General features: G+C 37.7%; 1 protein-coding gene across 6 annotated transcripts in view; it reads right to left on the reverse strand.

Moving 5' to 3' along the window:
* Positions 1-20,146, reverse strand: part of ANK3 (ankyrin 3) — a 2,432,060-nt gene that overhangs the window by 52,825 nt on the left and 2,359,089 nt on the right. For all 6 annotated transcript variants that reach the window (XM_044056400.1, XM_044056402.1, XM_044056401.1 and 3 more), the window contains one exon: positions 18,288-18,675. In XM_044056400.1, the coding sequence (XP_043912335.1) occupies positions 18,288-18,675 (388 nt within the window). The remainder of the gene's footprint in view (positions 1-18,287; positions 18,676-20,146) is intronic.

Raw genomic sequence — 20,146 nt, forward strand, 5'->3', positions numbered from 1 at the left:
AGGTTGGAGTAACATAAGAACTTACATCCCAGATACTCTCCAAGTCAAAGTCAGAGCAGCGAGTAATACTGTTTACCATATAATGAACTTTAAATGGGCCTAACGAGCTGGTTCTAAAGGAAAAAGTGTAAATTCTTCTAGTACAAAGTTACAATCCCAATGAGAAGTCACATATTTTATAAGTGGACAAATGTTTAATATCTTTTTCAAAAACTGTTACTTAAGACAAAAAATAAAGAGTGGGAATATAAAGGCAGAAATGGCTGAAAGATTAATTCTGACAGATGACTAAGGAGGACAAAATTTTAGCAATTCTGAGTTATTACAGAATCAAAAGACCTTCTGCATTAAATAAGAACTTCTGTTTATGGAACCAGCTAGAAAATCTCTTCAATCTATCAAAATAAGATTTTCAAATAGTGGGTTTATTGACTTGCTGTATTACCTGTAGCACATCATTAGAAAATAACTGCCTGAGAAGAAATAAATGTCATCATTCAGGCTGCCAGATGAAGAAATTCTAGGCTGGCATAAACCAGAGACCCTTTGTCTTGTGTGAATAAATCCATCCTTTGAGGAAGTTTGTGGTAATTGCCCTGGGCCATTTTCATGAGAAAGGACAAGTGTTATCTGGGCTGAAAGAGAGTTACCAATATTATCTTTGGAAAGCCCATCTGCATCACTAAAAGAACTCTACTCATTAGATGAAAGGTGTGGGGCATAAAGGAAAATTCCTATCAATGGGAAACGAGAAGGCATCTGTCTTTTAGATCTTTTTGCAAGGAGTCTTCACTCGGAATCTTTTTCATCCGTCTGTTGTGAATAGAGGTAAACAGATCTATTTGAAGAGTCCCTCCAGCAGGTGTATAATGTCCTGGAAGACTCCTGTGTGTAACAAGTTATTGTAGGAGTCTGACCTGGTTCCGCTCAAAGTAGTTGCCAAAGCATTCTGCTTTGATGAAATATAAATACCCTGGAGGGACAGCTTCTGCTGTACTGCACCTTCTCAGGCTATCATGGATATTCTGCATAGGAGGTAAAACCTGACCCCCCCCCCAAACGTTTGTGTCTGTACCAAATGACAAATGACAGTGGCATTTTCTGTGATTACCATCAGAGGTCCTGGAGAAAGGAAAGGCATCTCAGAGCTTTGGATATTTACCAGACATCTGATCCTTAGTACAATACGTCCCACACATTTTAGGCTACTGCAACAGTGATCTAGTGAGCAACACCAGCAAATGCCTTCTACAAATCAAAGAACACTAACTCTACAGATCCACACGACATATATCACACTGTTTTCTTGTCAGAATAAAACAGTATCTCATAGAACCTTTGTAGATCTGTTTAACCTCAGTCTGTCCACTGGCTATGTTCCTGTAGCTTGAAGAACAGTTGTCGTGATCCTCAACAATAGATGTGGTTCAATCACTGACACCAGGAACTACAGGCCAACCAACCTGATATGAAAGGGTGTGGAATTATCATCAAGGAATTATAAATAAAAATAGTGGCAGCCTACAAGCCCCTGACTAACCAATTTGGTTTTGTAAAAGGCAGATCCTGCCTACTAAATCTGGTTGACTTGTCTGAAAGAGATACAGAAATGCTGAATGAAGGCAAAACAGTACATGCCACTTACATATAATTAGTAAAGGTCTAAGACACTATCCCACATTCTGGATTCATTGACAAATTAATTTAGATAGTGAACTGATTAACAGGAAGAAACCATTCGTTTAAGAAAGGTAGCATATTTTACTCAAGACTCATTAAAAGTAGCCTCTCCCAAGGGTATTTTCTAGAACTATTACTCTTTGACTTATAATCCAGTGATATTAAGGCTGACATTGAGGATCTCTGTCTGACTACGTTTGCTGATGACTATAAACTCAGAGCTGTTATTAACACCCTAAATGACATTACACGTTCTCCAAGAAGGTGTAACCCATACAGACTCATGACATCTGGACCACGGAGTAAAGCTCAGTGATAAAAAATGTAACATGTATCATTGACTAACAAGAACACCCTTGCAACCACCAGATAAATTATACTACCCTCAAAACAGAAACTGTCATCACAGTGCTGGGCATGTTCATGAAACATTATCTGTTTTATGAGCCATAGTTAGAACATCTTTTTATCTAGCAAAATTAATTGCCAAAAAATGAATCGCTAAAGGAATATCCTCCAGATCCAAGGAAGTTTTAGTCCAGCTCTATCCAGTTCTTATTATGCCCATAACAGAATATAATGCTGCTTTTCACAAGTGTCAATCCAATTACATTGTATGAACACCCTAAGCTAAAGAGAATGTCTAAAATCTACCACTCTAGCTTGTCTCGTAACTTATGATCTCAGCCTGGACTACAAAATGGCAAATGACCCTGAGCTCCTTGACCTTCAAAATGTTTGTAAAACTGCAAGAACAGCACATAGTCACTCTGGGGACATAAACCTATACTGCAGTATAAACAAAGATCTGCTGATGAAAGGCATACCCATCCTAAACAATTCCCTAATCTCTGGAATAAGCTCCCCCTCTATGTCAGACAAAGCGAATCCCTTGCTCTCTCTAAATTAATTTAGACAACTGGATGAGTAACTACAGTATAAATTCACCTTGGTTAGTTTCCTTAGTCCCTTACACACAGGGGTAATAAGTAAACTGCAGCAGCTACTGTCCAAATGATCATTCTGATCAACTTCCTTCTTTGAACCTAATTGTTTCTGAATTACATTTTTTTTCTTGTGAAGTTTAATTTCTTTCATAACTTGTTCACTATCAAAAGTGCTGCCTGGGATTTATGAGGATTCTGACAATGTATACTGTAGGGCTGTATGGTCTGATAAGTCATGTCTTACAACACTTGGTGCAACATGAATAATTTAAAAAAAGTACAAAATGGATTAGCAAATACATCCAGAATAGACAAGTACAAGTCTAAAGAAACAATCCAGGAAGTGTGTGAACAAAGTCTTTAAAATAAGTTCAAACAAACAAAGTGCTTTCACTTCATAGGATGATACAAGGTTAGCCTAGCCAAGAATTTTGCCCATGTTCCCACAAAGTCAGCACCTGCTTCCCCTGTCCAGCAGGGACACAGGTGGGATCCCAAGGGTGCATTTTCTGTTTCCCATCCAGTCATCCAGGTTCCTCTTAAAGAGGGCTAGAGAGTTACTCTGCTTAACATGGAGTGGGAGTCTCTACTCCACAGATGTTTCATCACTTTACTTAAAAACAGCAAACCGAAGCACATATTTAAACATCAGCAAGTCACAAGATCAACACAGATATTTAAACAATTACAAAACATATTCAAATCAAACACACACACACACACACACACACACACACACACACACACACACACACACACACACACACATAAACATACATACAAAAATTACTTTAACAGTCACTTTTTTCAGTACTTGCTTCAATGAATATGAATTATTAAACAGCCAAATAGTTGAATTACATTAAATTAAACTCCATGTGCCAATAGTTATGCTAATCTTGTCTTAGTGCAATGGAAAAAAAGATTATGTTTCATCACAACATGAATATATAATATATCTATTCTCCATTAAACTAGATTTGTGGGTGACATTTTTATCTGCTAAGGTACTACTAATGTTTTATCTAGGCTTCTAGAACTACTTAATAATAATACTATAAAATATTTACATTTTGATATGAATTACTGTGGCACTATGATTAATTTTTGGGTGTGAACATTAGGAAGGGTGTCATGCAAAATGCACATATTTTTATGCATAGGTAATAATTTAAAAAGAAAACATAAGAACAGTATGCATCCTTCCTACATTCATAATGATACAGTGAAAGGACAAATGATAAGAGCATATTATTTCACTACAGATGATGATACCACAGCTGTCACATTAAATAATATAGTTACTAATTTTAAGTCAAGGGGTCATCACTACTTATCCACAAGAATTTAATAAATATATCACAGCTTCTAGGTTGACTTGTATCACTCCATATTTTGGTCAGCAGTATTTGGCTACTAAAGATCCTAAGCAAGACATTTTGGGAACACATTTACCTTTTTTGAACAATGATAATGTGCTACATAATATTATTAAAAACATTGGGATATTCTAATAATATACTGAGATACAGCCAAAGTTGTAGGTAAAACTTTGAAGTTATCTTTTCAGAATAAATGTAGTCTGAAAAGACAATTATGCTTTTGCAAACCAATGAGGCAGAGTAGTAACTGTGTAGAAATTATAATTTTTGTAGTTATATTAATTCTGATACATCTTTTAAACATTCTCGTTACAAGAAAGTTCTAGTGGATTTGTGGACTATACTACTAACTAATCTTCACACCAACACCATTACATAAACCAACAAAATAAAAACACTCTCTGTTCCTTATGGTTCCCAACAGTTCAATATGTATATCCGTTCAATTAAATCCACAAAATGTGTGTATTCTTCAAGGCCCATTCACAAGTGAAGATTAAAAACACCCCTTAAAAAGCACAAACATCATAAAAAAAAAATATATATATATATATATATATATCCAATAAGCACTTTCGTCTCAATAGTTTGAACCTTCATCAGATACTATTAAATAATTCAAAGGAAGTTTTAGCGCAAACTCTCTGAAAGAAGAGGGGGTGGACATGGACACTTCTACTACAAAAACGTGAATTGGTTTGGCAGTTGTGATTAAATACAACAATATCCTGGCTTGGATTAAATGAACAACTACCTATATCTTGCATATTAAAATTAAAAGTTCTAGAAAGATATATATTTCCATTGCATACACCTTTGTAAAAAAAGATTTTAATATTTTAAAATACTTTAAAATATCTTATTTATATCTGAAAATATTTTCTTTTTTCTTTTTCTCTTTGCTTTGACCTCATAAAACTCTCTCTTTGTTATTTGGTGGTTTGTTGTTATTTATTATATTTTATTATTAATATTCAAAAATGAGCATGCTGATTGGCCAGCCCAACCAGCTTGTCCATTGTAAATCTGAGAATATACCAAGAAAAAAAGGTCAGTTGCGACTTTTTTTCATTAGTATATCTATTAATTTTTTTTTTTTTTTTTTTTTAACAAAACAAAAAAAAAAAGAAAATGGAAAAATGAAAAGAGAGAGAGAGACAGAAATAAAAAAATAAAGGATAATCAGGTTCTTAAAAGCAATATAGAAAAACTTATTATTAACCTTTTTATTTTGTATCAACTCTCTCTCCTCATTAAAAGTTCTCGGTTCTTTTTTTTTTTTTTCAATAAAAAAAAAAAAAAAACAAGATCTTCCTTTCTCCCACTGCTTCTTTTGCTGCACTGATGTACTGCATAAGCATAGGAACACCCCCATTCCCATATGCATGTACAGTACATCAAAAAAAAAAGGCCACTGGGCAGGCAGCAGCATGGAGGCGTAGGCAAAGAAAGAATTTAAGTTTTAAAAAATTTATTTAAATAATGTCATTAATATATATAATATAAATGTGATTCTGTGGTTGTGGTATACTGAATTTAATCACCGAGGGTATTTTTTTATTTAATCACCGGCTTTTTGCCACACCACACCACACCAACCATTAGTAAATCTTCACCTGCGATTATACCACGTTATCGGTATATATTATTTTTTAATTAATTTTTTTTGTTGGATTTTTTTTTTTTAATTTTTTTTTTTTTTTAAAATGATTTTTTATATATATTTTTTGTGTATTTTATTTATTTTTAAACATGCATTTTGTAGATTTAACTGAACAGATAAACATAGTGAACTGTTGGGAACCGTAAGGAACACAGAGAGTGTTTTTTATTTTGTTGCATTACTAAGTATCTTTATTTATTTTTTATTTTACATTTGTTGACCGGGCTAGTCCAGCTGGATACATTTCCATTTTCAGCAGAGGCCCAGGGAGAAAAGCTCCTTGAGAATACAGAACAATATTTTACTTAAATCAAAAAATAAAACAATTCAAAGGTTAACAGGTGGAAGTACCATATAAAGTTAAGCTATTTTATGCATGAAAGATCATATTGGAGTAAGTAGTTTAGTAAATAAGGAAATATGTTCATTTCACAACACATTTGATTGTAGTATCTTATGTTAAGTATATATGTTAACATAGTAGGGAGACTGAGAGTCATATTTTGATATAGAAAGCGAGTCCAATCAACTGAAAGGCCAGTTATAATTCTGGTTTTCATTAGGCAGTTAGATTATACAGTAATTATGACTTGTAACTTAGTGAAAAGAAGATGTGAGAGGTTAGTCTGGGTTCAGACAGGTGCACAACCAATGTGATTTGAGGTAGGTTTTAAGCGTGATTTTAAATTGTGTTAGTGAAGGTAGGGAGGTCAGGTCGCTGGGGAGAGAGTTCCAGGTTTTACCCACGGTATTAGAGAACAGAGAGTCCCCTGCCTTATTGTAGGTTTTGCGTATTTGTACTATATTTTGCTAGATGAGTGTAGGGTCTTAAGGTTGCTGTAGGGGGTGATAAGGTTGGTAAGAATTGGTGTGTTGTTAGGCTGATACAGGCTTTTATAGGCAAATGTTAATTGTTTAAATAGAAGTAGATTAGGTAACTCTAGCCAATCTAGTTTTTGATAATTAATACAGTGATGGGTCCTAAATGTAGAGCATGTCGCAAATCTCATAATATTGTTGTAGGAGACAGCCAGTTTGTTCATGTTGTTTTTTGTGAGGTTAGTATATATAGGGGAGGCATAGAGGAGGGTAGAGATTAAGTGGGTCTGGGCAATAGTAGATCTTGCTAGTGGGGTAAGAAAGGATTTGATTCTATAGAGGGAGCCTAGTTTTTTGTTGACTGTTTTTATGATATTGTTAATGTGGCCTTCAAAGTTAAGGTTATTGTCAATTAGAACCCCTAGGAGTTTTTGTGGTAGAGTCGGGGGATATGATGGTTCCATTGTTAGATGTGACAGTAAAGTGTAGAGGTGTGGCCCTGTGGGTGGGAGTAAAAAGTAGAAGTTTGTTTTTTTGGGATTTAGGATAAGGCACTGATGTTGTAGCCATTCCTCAACTATGTTAAACACTTTTTGGGTGAGAGATTGAAGGTCTGCTGGAGTTGAGGCTGAGCATATTAATGTGGAGTCATTGGCATATTGTATTAAGGAAGCTTGAGGAATAACAGTATGCAGGTCGTTGATGAGAATAGAAGTGGTCCAAGTATAGAACTTTGGGGGACACCTAGTGCAATGGGGAGATGGGGAGATAGGTTGTTCTCCCACATAACTGCCTGTTGCCTATTGCTTAAGTAGGATTGAAACCACTGTAAAGTAAGTGTATCAAGAGATAGGTTTTTCAGTGTGTTTATGAGAAGTTGGTGGTTAACCATGTCGAAGGCTTTAGAGAGATCAATAAAGAGGGCTGAGGACAGAGTGTTGTTATTGTGATTTTTATTTATACAGTCGGAGAAGGATAGAAGGGCAGTAGTAGTACTGTGAAATGGCCTGAAGCCGTGTTGGCAGTTAGCTAATAAGTTATCTATTAGGTGTTTTAACAGTTGCATATGAATGCGTTTCTCCATGATTTTTGCCAGAGGAGATAGTATGGCAATTGGTCTGTAATTGGATAGTTCCCTAGAATTTCCACCCTTATGAAGGGGGATAATGTGTGCAATCTTCCAAATGGAAGGAATTGCACCCTCAGAGATTGTTCTGTTAATCAGAATGGAGACTGGGTAGGCTATGGCATTTGCTGCTTTTTGTAGATATTCTGCAGGAAGGAGATCTGCTGCAGTGGTGGTAGGTTTGAGTTTTTGCAAAAGGGTACGGATAAGGGATGTAGGGATAGATTTGAGATGAAATGGGGGAGGTAAGGTAGTATTAGAGGGTGATAGAGGTGAGCTGTCAGGAGATAGTTGATTGGCAAGAGACTGAATGGTCTCAGTGAAGAAGGTATTAAAGGTACTTGCAATTTGCTTTGGATTGTCCTGGTCAGTACCTACAGGGGAGGGAGTGAAAGTATGGCCTGGGAGTAAGAGTATATTTATACCTGCCCAAAATTTTTGAGGTTTACTTTGCTAGGTATTTTGGAGTTGAATGTAGTACTTTCTTTTATCTGACAGTATTGCTTTTTTCTGTCATTTCTTAGCTGTCTGAACTTTATGTGATCTTCTTGGTTTTTAGTAGTACGCCATTTGGTCCAGATTTTATTTCTGAGTAGCATTTTTTGTTTTGTCTCTTTTGAGAGCCAGGGGGCAGGTTTGTTCCTAGTTTTAATGGTCCTTTTTGGAGCATGGAGGTCAAGAATATTTAGAAATTTACTAGTAAAGTAGATTACTGCTTCCTCTAGGATTAGACTTTTGAGGGGTGACCAGTTGCATGCTTTAAGTTCATTTTGGAAAATATCAGGGTTAAAATTTGTATTACTCCTAATTGTTCTATAGGTAATTGGATTTGGGATATCAGTCTTGAATCTGATTATGAAGGTGAGTGCATGGTCGCTTATATCCTCAGGGAGAGTCCCTACTTTAAAACTTTGGTGATGTCTATTTATTAGTATCCAATCTAGGGTGCTTTCATTGTTATTGTGTTTATTGGTCCTTGTGGGGGAACTTATAGCTTGAGTAAACCCATGTAGGTTAAGATGGGTAGACGGATGTTCAGAAGTACAGCTTTTCCAATTAATATTAAAGTCTCAGAGTACTATTGTTTCTTGAGGATAATTGGCTGATAGCCAATTTAGGATATTTTCTAGGATATTAAGAGTTATTCCCTGGGGGAAGGTAGACAGCAATAATATATATGGATTTATGGTTATTGAGTTGGAGTTTGGAGATAAGTATTTCTTCATTACTAGTTAGAGGGGGCTTAGAGTCAATAGAGGTCACTTGTAGTCCGGATTTGTATACTATAGCTATTCCACCTCCCTTTTTAGCTAATAGGTCTAGTCTTAAGATGCTATATCCTGGTGGAATAAATTTGTTGTTTTGTATAGATGGTTTGAGCCAAGTTTCAGTAAGACACAGGATATCAAATGAATGCACGTCCATGAGAGCATGTATTTGGGCAACCTTATTATTTATGCTTCTTATGTTAAGATGGGCTATTAATAGTGAGTTGGGAGGTCTGATAAGGGATTGGGTAGTAGTGGGGGTTGCTTTATGGGTCACTCTAGAATGTGTAGAGTTTGGGCCTGGATTGGGTTGGATATCTCTATCTATTATTGATTGGAGTTGATTGCTAAGTGTAAGTTGCAGGTGTTTACATATTAGGAACGGAGATTTTTTAGCTTTAGGCCTATAGTATTTGATGTGATTTAGTCTGTGATATTTTGCTGATAGGTAGGCTATTGTACTAGGTGTGTTTGAATGAGTTTGAGTGTAAGCTATGGGTGTTGAGGAGGTTTGCTTTGTTGGGTAGTAAAGGTTTATGTGGCGGAGATGTTCATAGAATGTAAGTAGATAAACTATAATAAGAATAGGTATGAAGGAGGATAGAAGTAGGAGTTTCCATTGTGGATAGGTAGATAACAGTGACATAGTGGCAGGGTTGAAAATAGAGTAATGATAAGATAAGTAAGTTGGATAATGTAGGTGAATCTTGGGTGTGGAGGTTCTGGCCTTATTCTGAGATTCCATGAAATGTTACAATCTAGTTAACTTACCTGCTTGCAGACGATGCCATATTTTCTACACAGGCAAGACTAACAGGACATTTAGGGAGAGAATTCATGATATGAAAAATGCAAACAGCATAAATTTAACTTGCAGATGGTCTCCCCTCTGTTTACAGGAGGTGATGTCATTAATTATACAGAAGACTATGAATATAGATGGATTACAGAATTTAATTTGTCTTTCATGGTCTTAAAGATTCATATTCTTTGAAATTGGTACTGAAAAAAAAAGCCATTAAGGAAGTAACTATGTGTGAGGAATACCAGGGGCAGACAATGGTCTGCTGGATAGTGGCCAAAAAAAGTTTACATCTTATTACAGAGTGCTACAAGGTTAGTGCTATGACTTTCACAACTGCAGAGTCACATCACCATGTCATAGTCCTGTGCAATAAGGTTCAATCAAATACATTAAGCCTTATTCTGAGACTCCATGAAATGTTACAATATATCACCCATTACTTGAGATCATTTATTTGCATTGTGTCAGATAAGACAATTATATATGCTATCAAACAGAAATGCAATTTGGTATAACTCTTTTGACAATCATTTTGTTAAATGAACAGAATAATTCAGGGTTCATTAACTTATTTCTCAGTATAAACTAACAAATAAAACGTGATAAATCAACTTCAGCATAAAATGCTAAATTTCTGCTAAGCACATACCATACAGAGTTGAAGTCTTATTTATGGGGAAAAGGTAGACACTGTGCCAGTCATAAATACAAAGCAAAAATAGCCTCCCTAGCTAAGGATAATCACAAGGCATTCTTTAGCTATGTCTGAAATATAAAAGGGAATACACAGCTATACATTGAACTTGTTGTGGATGGCACCACCCATACTCAACTGGAGGTAATAACCAACCTGCTAGCTGACAGATTTGGAGCAAATGTCACCCCCTGTTCCCTTTAGTCATTCCTCAAAGTATAGCTGCCATCATTCTGCAGGGTATTATCTGAAGTGAGCAAGTCATCTTGGCATTCCCCATGGCCAAAAACACTACATCAATGGGACCAGACAACATCCCAGGTTGCCTTTTAAACAACTTAAGACATGGCCTAGCAGACCCACTTGGATTCCTGTTTAACCACAGTCCACAAACCATGTTCCAGTGGAATGGAGGACAGCAACAGTAATCCCTCTGCACAAAGGGGGATCATCAACTGATCCTGGGAATTATTGGCCCATAAGTTTGACTATCCTCATCTGAAAGGCCATGGAAAGAATCATTATGAACCTTATTAACAAAGAATTAGGTAATCTTTAAACTCTGGACCCAACCCAGTTTGGATTCATTAAAGGTAGATCATGTCTGTTAAACATGGTTAACTTCCTCGAAAAGGTCACCAAGGCCCAGGACGAGGGAAAGACCATGCACATCACCCATCCTGACCTTGCCAAGGCAGGTGACACAATCCACACTCAGGTATTGTAGAGAAACTCTCCCAATAGAGAATTAACCCCTACATTACCAGATGGTAGCCAACTGGCTCACTGACTGGAAACCTGCTGTCAAACATGGTGACTTCACCTCTAACAGAAGACCAATCAACAGTTGCATATCACAGAGTTCTGTGCTGGTCCCCATACTAATCAGAATTTATTTCTCAAGTCCAGGCAAACTTGGACAGCCTGTGGCTGACCAAGTTCGCTGACAATTGCAAATTGGGAGCAATGATGTTAATATACTGCAGACAGGGTTAACACAGACAATGATTGGTGCCAAAGCCACAGATTAAAGCTAAATGCAAAAAAATACATTATTATTCCCTTTGGGAAAGCTGCCATCCCTGCTAATTACATTATAGACAGCACTCCTTAATTGTAGACCTAGTGGTACATGAGCGGGGTACTCAGGTTGATTGCAATTGGAACTTTGACCACCATGTATCCAAAGAAGTAAGGAAATCATTCTATGTGGCACATCTTATAAGTAAAGGCATCGCGTCTAGATCTAAGGATGTTATAATTCCATTATACTCAGCCCTCATCATACCAGTAATTTAGTACAATGCTCCCTTTTGCATGTACCTCTCCAGACACCTACAACAACTGGAAATACCACAGAGGTTTCTCACCAAGAAATTACAGGGTACAGAAAACAAGTCTTACATGGAAAGACTGACTGAAAACCCTGTCACTGTACTCTGTCTCCTACAGGCTGCTAATGGGTGGGTAACAATGTGAGGTACTGTCAGCTATGCCAGGAGAAGTAGTGCAGTGGATGTGTAACATATGCCAGCATAGCTAGCTGGAATTTTGTAAAGAATTATATGTCATTTGTATATCAGACTGATTTGTACTGATGCTTGTGTTGAAATATGTATTTGTAAAGCTGCTTGTGTTAAAAATGTACCAACAGTGGGCCCTGACTGTACTGTAACTGATTAAATGTATATGTTTTAACAGAGGATAATGGAGGAGAAGAGGTTAATCTCAGTCCAGCTAACTCTGAAAAACAGTAAGAAATTAAATTACCTGGTTTAGGCCATAAAGATTGCATCTTACAGTTCTGATTGCAGCCAGATACTAAATATCTGTGTCAGAGAAATGTTTATTAGCTCCTGTAGGAAAAGTGAAAGTGTTTTATGGTTTTATAGCTTTCTACCTCAGCAAAGCTCTATATCTGTGTATAGCAACAAATATGTACTACATTCTGGTTCAGTTTCTAGCAATGGGGGTAGCATGGGAACTGGAAGTCAGATAATCAGATGTATGTGATGTCATTCTGTCATCTCGGACAAAAATAATGTTTTAATACCAGATGAGAGAGAGGTCTCAGAGCACTCTGTTTTTGGAACCTGACAAAGAAGTACCCCTCATCTACTTAATATTGCTTTGTTCTAGTGAGTAAATCAAGGAACAGCAATTCTTTAGATCAGTCAGGAAAATATAGTGAGATTAGTTAAGTACTGTTTTTCTGTATCTGTGTTAATCTATTATTCTGTGTTATTTTAATATTTCCTGTGATTAAATCTCTAGTGTTTTCTGTCAATAGATATTTACTATTTTAATGTTCTTTTCTTATTCATTATTAAATATATTTAAACTTTTCATTGTGGCTGGTCTTTTACAGAATATTTTAATATCTGAGAGTACTTATATATATTTGGTGAAATGTTGGTCAAACCACCATTTGTATTAATATTAATTTCACTCAGCATAATTGGGTACCTTTGCAAGAGCCTTAGAGTGTCTCATGGTGGTGTAACTACCTTATAGTTTGGGAAGAAGGGGGCATAGCTAGTAAATCTGTGCCAGCCTTTTCCAGGTGTGTATGTATGTGTGTGTATGTGTTTGAAAATCAAATCTCAAAGAGTGTGTGTGTCAGCTGTTTGGAGCAGGGACACAAAGCACTGGTTTCACAGACAGGGTGCTGAAAAACTTGGCTTGAACACTCGGTCGAGTTCTCAACTCTATAGGTGTGCCAGTGGGGAGTCTTACTGGGGACCTGGAGGGAGGGAGACAGAAATCCAGACCCCAGACTGAGTATGTTCCCTGTGTGCTCTTAAGGGAAGTTGTGCATGATACAGAGAGCTGCATTTGGAAATACTGGGTGTATCCATTTTTGTTCCAAGTGAACATCCCTCTCCAGTGCCAGTGGTGACAATTCTGGCTCCTTGATTACTGGTCCAGAGTGGGGATGTCACAGGGTGACCTATGCCTGGCTTACAGGACAGTTTCTGACCTGGCCCTGATGGAAATGCTACACAGTCGTAAATTAAACTGCTAAGTGAGTTTCTAACTACACTTTCCCCACTGCCACCACTTTACAGTCTCCAATCTCCTTCAGACTGGCCCTTCTACATACGATATAATCCACCTGTGTGCATCTTCCTCCACTCTTGTATGTCACCCTATGCTCCTCCCTCTTGTTAAAATATATATTCATCACAGGTTTATAGGTTCATAGGTTTTTGTCTATGTATAGATATGTGTATGTGTGTTTATTCATTCATTCTAGGGATCGTCTCTAACATGAACAGATGCATCTCCCAGAGACTGTCACTTCTCTGGAACAAGCTTCCAATTCACGTGAAACAGTCTCTCTCCATGACTCTCTTCAAATGCAACCTAGATCAATGGATGGGTGACTGCAAATTCACTACTGGTGTGGCATCTATGTCCCTCCTGGACAGAGGAAGTCTGCATTAACTACTACAGATCATTACCTCTGTGAAAGTCACTCCCCTAACCACCAATTGGGGCAACTTGGGATATATAAATATGGCTAAGCTTGTAAGGGCTCACCATTAGTCTTGTAACCTCCTGTGAACCTATGAGCCTATGAATGCAGCCACACCAATCGCTTCTTGAATTGTCTTTAATGCAAATATGAGATGATGCAGTAATACAGTATGTTAATACTTAATAACACACAAAAATGAGAAACATCACATTTCACAAAACTACACACACACATACATATACATGCACATGCGCACACACTCACATACGCACATATTTCTTTTTCTTTTTTCAATGCATACAGGGAGTAATTGAGAGAATGTTTTGTGGTACTGTGGGCTGTCAATAATATAAACAATATCACCTTCAACAAAAAGAAAAAAAAATACAACTAAATATTTTATGTACTCTGAGATCTCAATTGTAAAAAAAAGAAACTCACTTAGCCTTACTGCAAGCTGATCTTGTGCTAAACCACATACTTCACTAGACACCAAACTTATACACAAGCAAATATTAATATTTCAACACATTCTCTCAAATATACACACCAAATAACTTCAAAAACACACACATACACTGTATATTATACAATTAAGCACTCAAGCACACATAAACACACATACACATATCTATACATAGACAAAAACCTATGAACCTATAAACCTGTGATGAATATATATTTTAACAAGAGGGAGGAGCATAGGGTGACATACAAGAGTGGAGGAAGATGCACACAGGTGGATTATATCGTATGTAGAAGGGCCAGTCTGAAGGAGATTGGAGACTGTAAAGTGGTGGCAGGGGGGAAAGTGTAGTTAGGCAGCATAGGATGGTGGTTTGTAGGATGACATTGGTGATCAAGAAGAGCAGGATGAGTGTGAGGGCAGCACCAAGGATCAAATGGTGGAAACTGAAAAGGGGTAATTGTGAGGTGATGTTCAGGGAAGAGTTAAGACAGGCACTGGGTGGCAGTGAAGAGTTACTGAATAGCTGGGTAACTACAGCAGAGCTAGTAAGAGAGATGGCTAGAAAGGTGCTTGGTGTGACATCTGGAAAGTGGAAGGAGGACAAGGAGACCTGGTGGTGGAATGAAGAAGTACAGGAGAATATACAGAGAAAGAGGTTGGCGAAGAAGAAGTGGGATTGTCAAAGAGATGAAGAAAGTAGACAAGAGTATAAGGAGATGAGGTGCATGGCAAAGAGACAGGTGGTGAAGGCTAAGGATAAGATGTGTGAAGAGTTTTATAAAAGGTTGGACACTAAGGAGAGAGAAAAGGACCTGTACCGATTGGCTAGACAGAGGGACTGAGCTAGTAAAGATGTGCAGCAGGTAAGGGTGATAAAGGATAATGAGGGAAACGTACTCACAAGCGAGGAGAGTGTGTTGAGCAGATGGAAAGAGCACTTTGAGGGGTTGTTGAATGAAGAAAATGAGAGGGAGAGAAGGTTGGATGTTGTGAGGATAGTGAATCATGAAGTGCAGTGGATTAGCAAGGAGGAAGTAAGGACAGCTATGAAGAGGATGAAGAACGGAAAGGCTGTTGGTCCAGATGACATACCTGTGGAAGCATGGAGGTGTTTAGGTGAAATGGCAGTGGAGTTTTTAACTAGATTGTTTAATGAAATCTTGGAAAGTGAGAGGATGCCTGAGAAATGGAGAAAAAGTGTTTTGGTACCGATTTTTAAGAATAAGGGTGATGTGCAGAGCTGTAGTAACTACAGAGGGATTAAACTGATCAGTCACAGCATGAAGTTATGGGAAAGAGTAGTGGAAGCTAGGTTAAGAAGGGAGGTGATGATTAGTGATCAGCAGTATGGTTTCATGCCAGGAAAGAGCACTACAGATGCGATGTTTGCTCTGAGAGTGTTGATGGAGAAGTACAGAGAAGGCCAGAAGGAGTTGCATTGTGTCTTTGTGGATTTAGAGAAAGCATATGACAGGGTGCCTAGAGAGGAGTTGTGGTATTGTTAGAGGAAGTCGGGAGTGTCAAAGAAGTATGTAAGAGTGGTACAGGATATGTACGAGGGTAATGTGACAGCGATGAGGTCTGCGGTGGGAGTGATGGATGCGTTTAAGGCGGAGGTGGGATTACATCAAGGATCAGCTCTGAGCCCTTTCTTATTTGCAATGGTGATGGACAAGTTGACAGACGAGATCAGACAGGAGACCCCGTGGACTATGATGTTTGCAGATGACATTGTGATCTGTAGTGAGAGTAGGGAACAGGTGCAGGAGACCCTGGAGAGGTGGAGATATGCTCTAGAGAGAAGAGGAATGAAGGTCAGCAGGACTAAGACAGAATATATGTGTGGGAATGAGAGGGAGGATAGAGGACTAGTGAGGATGCAGGGAGTAGAGGTGGCGAAGGTGGATGAGTTTAAATACTTGGGATCAACAGTTCAGAGTAATGGTGAGTGTGGAAGAGAGGTGAAGAAGAGAATACAGGCAGGATGGAGTGGGTGGAGAAGAGTGTCAGCAGTGATTTGTGACAGACGAATATCAGTAAGAGTGAAAGGGAAGGTCTGCAAGAGGGTAGTGAGACCAGCTATGTTATATGGGTTGGAGACAGAGGCATTGACAAAAAGGCAGGAGTCAGAGCTTGATGTGGCAGAGTTGAAGATGTTAAGATTTGCACTGGGTGTGACGAGGATGGACAGGATTAGGAATAAGTATATTAGAGGGTCAGCCCAGGTTGGAAGGTTTGGAGACAAAGCCAGAGAGGCAAGATTACGCTGGTTTGGACATGTGCTGAGGAGGGATGCAGAGTATATTGGGAAAAAGATTCTAAGGATGAAGCTGCCAGATAACAGGAAAAGAGGAAGGCCTAAGATAAGGTTTATGGATGTGGTGAGAGAGGACATGCAGGTGGTTGGTGTGACAGAGCAAGATGCAGACGACAGGAAGAAATGGAAACAGTTGATCTGCTGTGGCGACCCCTAATGGGAGCAGCCGAAAGAAGAAGATACATAGACATAAACCACTTAGCACCAATAATACTTCTTGTGTCTTCTCTGCTTAAACATTACTAATCATATTAACACTACTTAAAAGGCAGGAATTGACAGAAAATATGACAACTCCCATTTTGACTAAACTATTCACACCCACATGTCTGTAAACAGTACCACTTTATAATCTTGAAATACTGAAATCTCGAATTTCAGTATCTCGAGACCATAAAGTCAAATTTTTGAAATCCCAAAACTCCATAATTTCGAATCCGAAAATGTCGAATTCACAGTTATGGTGTTCCGGTATTTGACGCGGGATGTAGTGTGTGCAGCATATATCGTATAGTTTGTGGGTTTAGCTAGTAGGTAAATGAGTATTTTGTTAGGGTTTTAGGTATGTGTTTGAGTGTATGTGAGTGTGTTTGGAAGTTTTATGTGTGGGTTAGGGTAGGCAGGTAAAAGTGTGAGTGTTTAAGTGTTGAAACTGGTGGTGTTTGTATATTTATGATGTGTGTGTGCGAGGGTACTGTAGAGTGTCTAGTGGTAAGTTTGTCATCTTTTTCTGTTTGGTGCAATCTCGGAGCTGGTATATATAAGTAGAGGGGGTGTGGGGGCACAGCCCCCTACATGAGGGGTGCAGGTGGGCTTGACCCCCCTGTTTATATGTAGTGTGGGTTTGTGTTTTTGTGTTTGTGTGTGCTTTGTTTGTGGATTTTTTGTAGTGTGGGTAGGATGTTGTATGTGTTGTGTGGTATATGGTCTGTTTATGTTTGCGATTTTGTGTTTCGGGGTTTTGGGATTTTAAGCATTCGACTTTACGGTCTTGAGATACTGAAATTAGAGATTTCAGTATTTTGAGATTAGAAAGTGGAACATACTGGAACAGACACACGGACTGGCATGTGAAGCTGGATACCTTATAAACTCAAGGTGCAGGGTTTGGTTCTCACATGGGGCAATTAGCTAAGCTTAAAATAACCCACAAAGTCAGTTAGCCTAGTACTTATCTGTGAACCTATATATGAGCTTTAATAGTACCAATTTGTTTGTTTTTTTTTTTTTTTTTAGAAAAAGCTCATAGTCAAACATTACATGAAGGAAGAAATAAACTATGTTTTATCAGTATCTCTTTTTATTACAGATGGCAGAGAGAGCTTAAGGAAGAAAATAAGGTGACATGCATGAGGCAAAAAGTCAAGAAAAAAATTTTGTCCAGCTTGACACAGAAGTGGTGACTTTGAAGAACGGTTTTGTTTCTTTGAAGAACGATGACACAAAAATGTGCAGCTCTAATAGCAATCTGCTGAATGTGAACTATATGCTGTTATTCTGAACGGCTAGTGTTTTCTCAATGAAATACTAAACTCCACATGCTTTAATTTGCCAATTAACTCCACAGTGCATTGAAATTTAAGGGTTTAAAAAGGAAAACAATAGATATATAAGAAAATAATGTCATGCAAATTACCTGTGTCATTTGTTCACTGGCTACTGTTTCCCGATCCGCCTCTCGAGTAGACAGTCTTGGCTTTCCAGACTCTCTGTCACAGCTTAACTTCTTTTCACCAGCAGGAAGAGTAGAAGCAGATTCCTCTAATACTGGCCTGCTTGTCTCCGCCAAGGATTTATGATGGACTTCAGCTGTTCCTGTCTCTTCCTTAGTGATGATCGGACTTTTCTGCATCTTTGGTTTCAGTGAGTCCTTACCATTCTTATCATGTGTTGTATCTGAAAGTTCTGGGACATTTGCCCTTGTTGTTGCTTCTGCTCTTGCGTCAGTGTGTTCACCATTAAGCTCCAGTTTTCTCATTTGTCCCTTGAGGTATGAGGTGATTGATTCACTATTGAGGTCTCGGCTATACAATGCAAAATGAAAAAATTAGACTCGTGCAAAAGTTTTTCTTGCAGACATTTGGGAGGAAATGAAACAACCCAAAAAAAAGTCCTTATCTGTAAAAATTCAGTATATTATTTACAGACGCACAACACAAACTCTGCTATTTGAATAATAAAAAATAGCCGTTCTAACTATACTGCAATACCATATCTTTGTAAATTAAAAGAAATGTCCAATTAATTATCTATTGTGAAAAAAAGTCAGATTGTGCTGTCATGGTGCTGCACAGAGAAGGAACCTCAGTATTTTGGAAGCTAGATATGGAAAAAAAAACTGCAGATAAAATCTTGCTGTAAACAAACTAATGCCTAGAACAAAATATTATTAAAGAAGAATTTTTTTCTAACACTGAAAGCAGGCTGCTGATGGGAGAATATACTTAAAGTTAAAATAAGCCTTTGAAATGATGTTACCCTTCTTTGCTATACAGGCTTGAATTCTATGAATTTCATCAGAGATTTGTCAGTGGATCTTTGGTTCTTAAATTATCAAACAAAATGTTCATGGTCATAGGACAACACTCGCAGGGGTACAGACTCTCACTAAATGTCTTCCTCATGGTTCCATGCTTGGCCTCTATTTCATTTTTCAGCACTAATCTCACAAACTGCTACAGACTAACTGCATCATGTCTGCAGATGACACTGATTTTACTAGGTCTCACAGATAATCATACACACATCTCTGTCACGTAAAATCATTTCAGTTATATCTGGACTTGGGTGTCACTTAACAGACAATTAATCCTCAGAAGTTAAAACTGTAATACTAAATATCTCCCCCACCAAGCTTTACCTATTAAGGATCCAGAAGGAATCTTACTACCGTACAAAACTAAACAGAAATACTTGGGTGCATTACTCATGCAAAACATGTCCCTTCCTCTACATACTAAAAACAAATGGCTGAAGTAATACAAGAGCTCAGAGTTATATAGAAAATATCATATAAACTTTCTGAAAAAAATACATATTTCAATATTTTGCTCTTAAGACTGGAATATGCCCTTCTAGAAACAGCATTCCTATCTACCTACAACACTGCCATTCTGTAGACCACAGAGAATGAAATCCATATCTTCATTTCTTTATCTAACTTCCAGCAATACTGATGCATTACTATAAAAAAATAACTAACTGATTGCATGCCAGCACAAGAACCACTTTTCTTTTGAACTCCCCAATATATAAACTTTTTAATGACAATTGCTGCCATCCCTTTAAAAAAATGATATGCAAGCAATAATGTCCTCCAAGGTGTGCATTACCGGGGAAATACCCACTCAGGGATGTTTTGAGGCTTGACACTGCAAGTTAGGCTACAAAATAACGTAAGAGTATCCCTGTTTTTGAATATTTAAAATAGAATGTAAACTACCTTGATGGCATGTAGATATTATACTTTACTCTGTTACCATGTTTGTCATTTTA

Source organism: Protopterus annectens, chromosome 14.part0 (genome assembly GCF_019279795.1).
Source record: "Protopterus annectens isolate FY-2018-M chromosome 14.part0, PAN1.0, whole genome shotgun sequence".
In the NCBI taxonomy this organism is placed as follows: Eukaryota; Metazoa; Chordata; order Ceratodontiformes; family Protopteridae; genus Protopterus; species Protopterus annectens.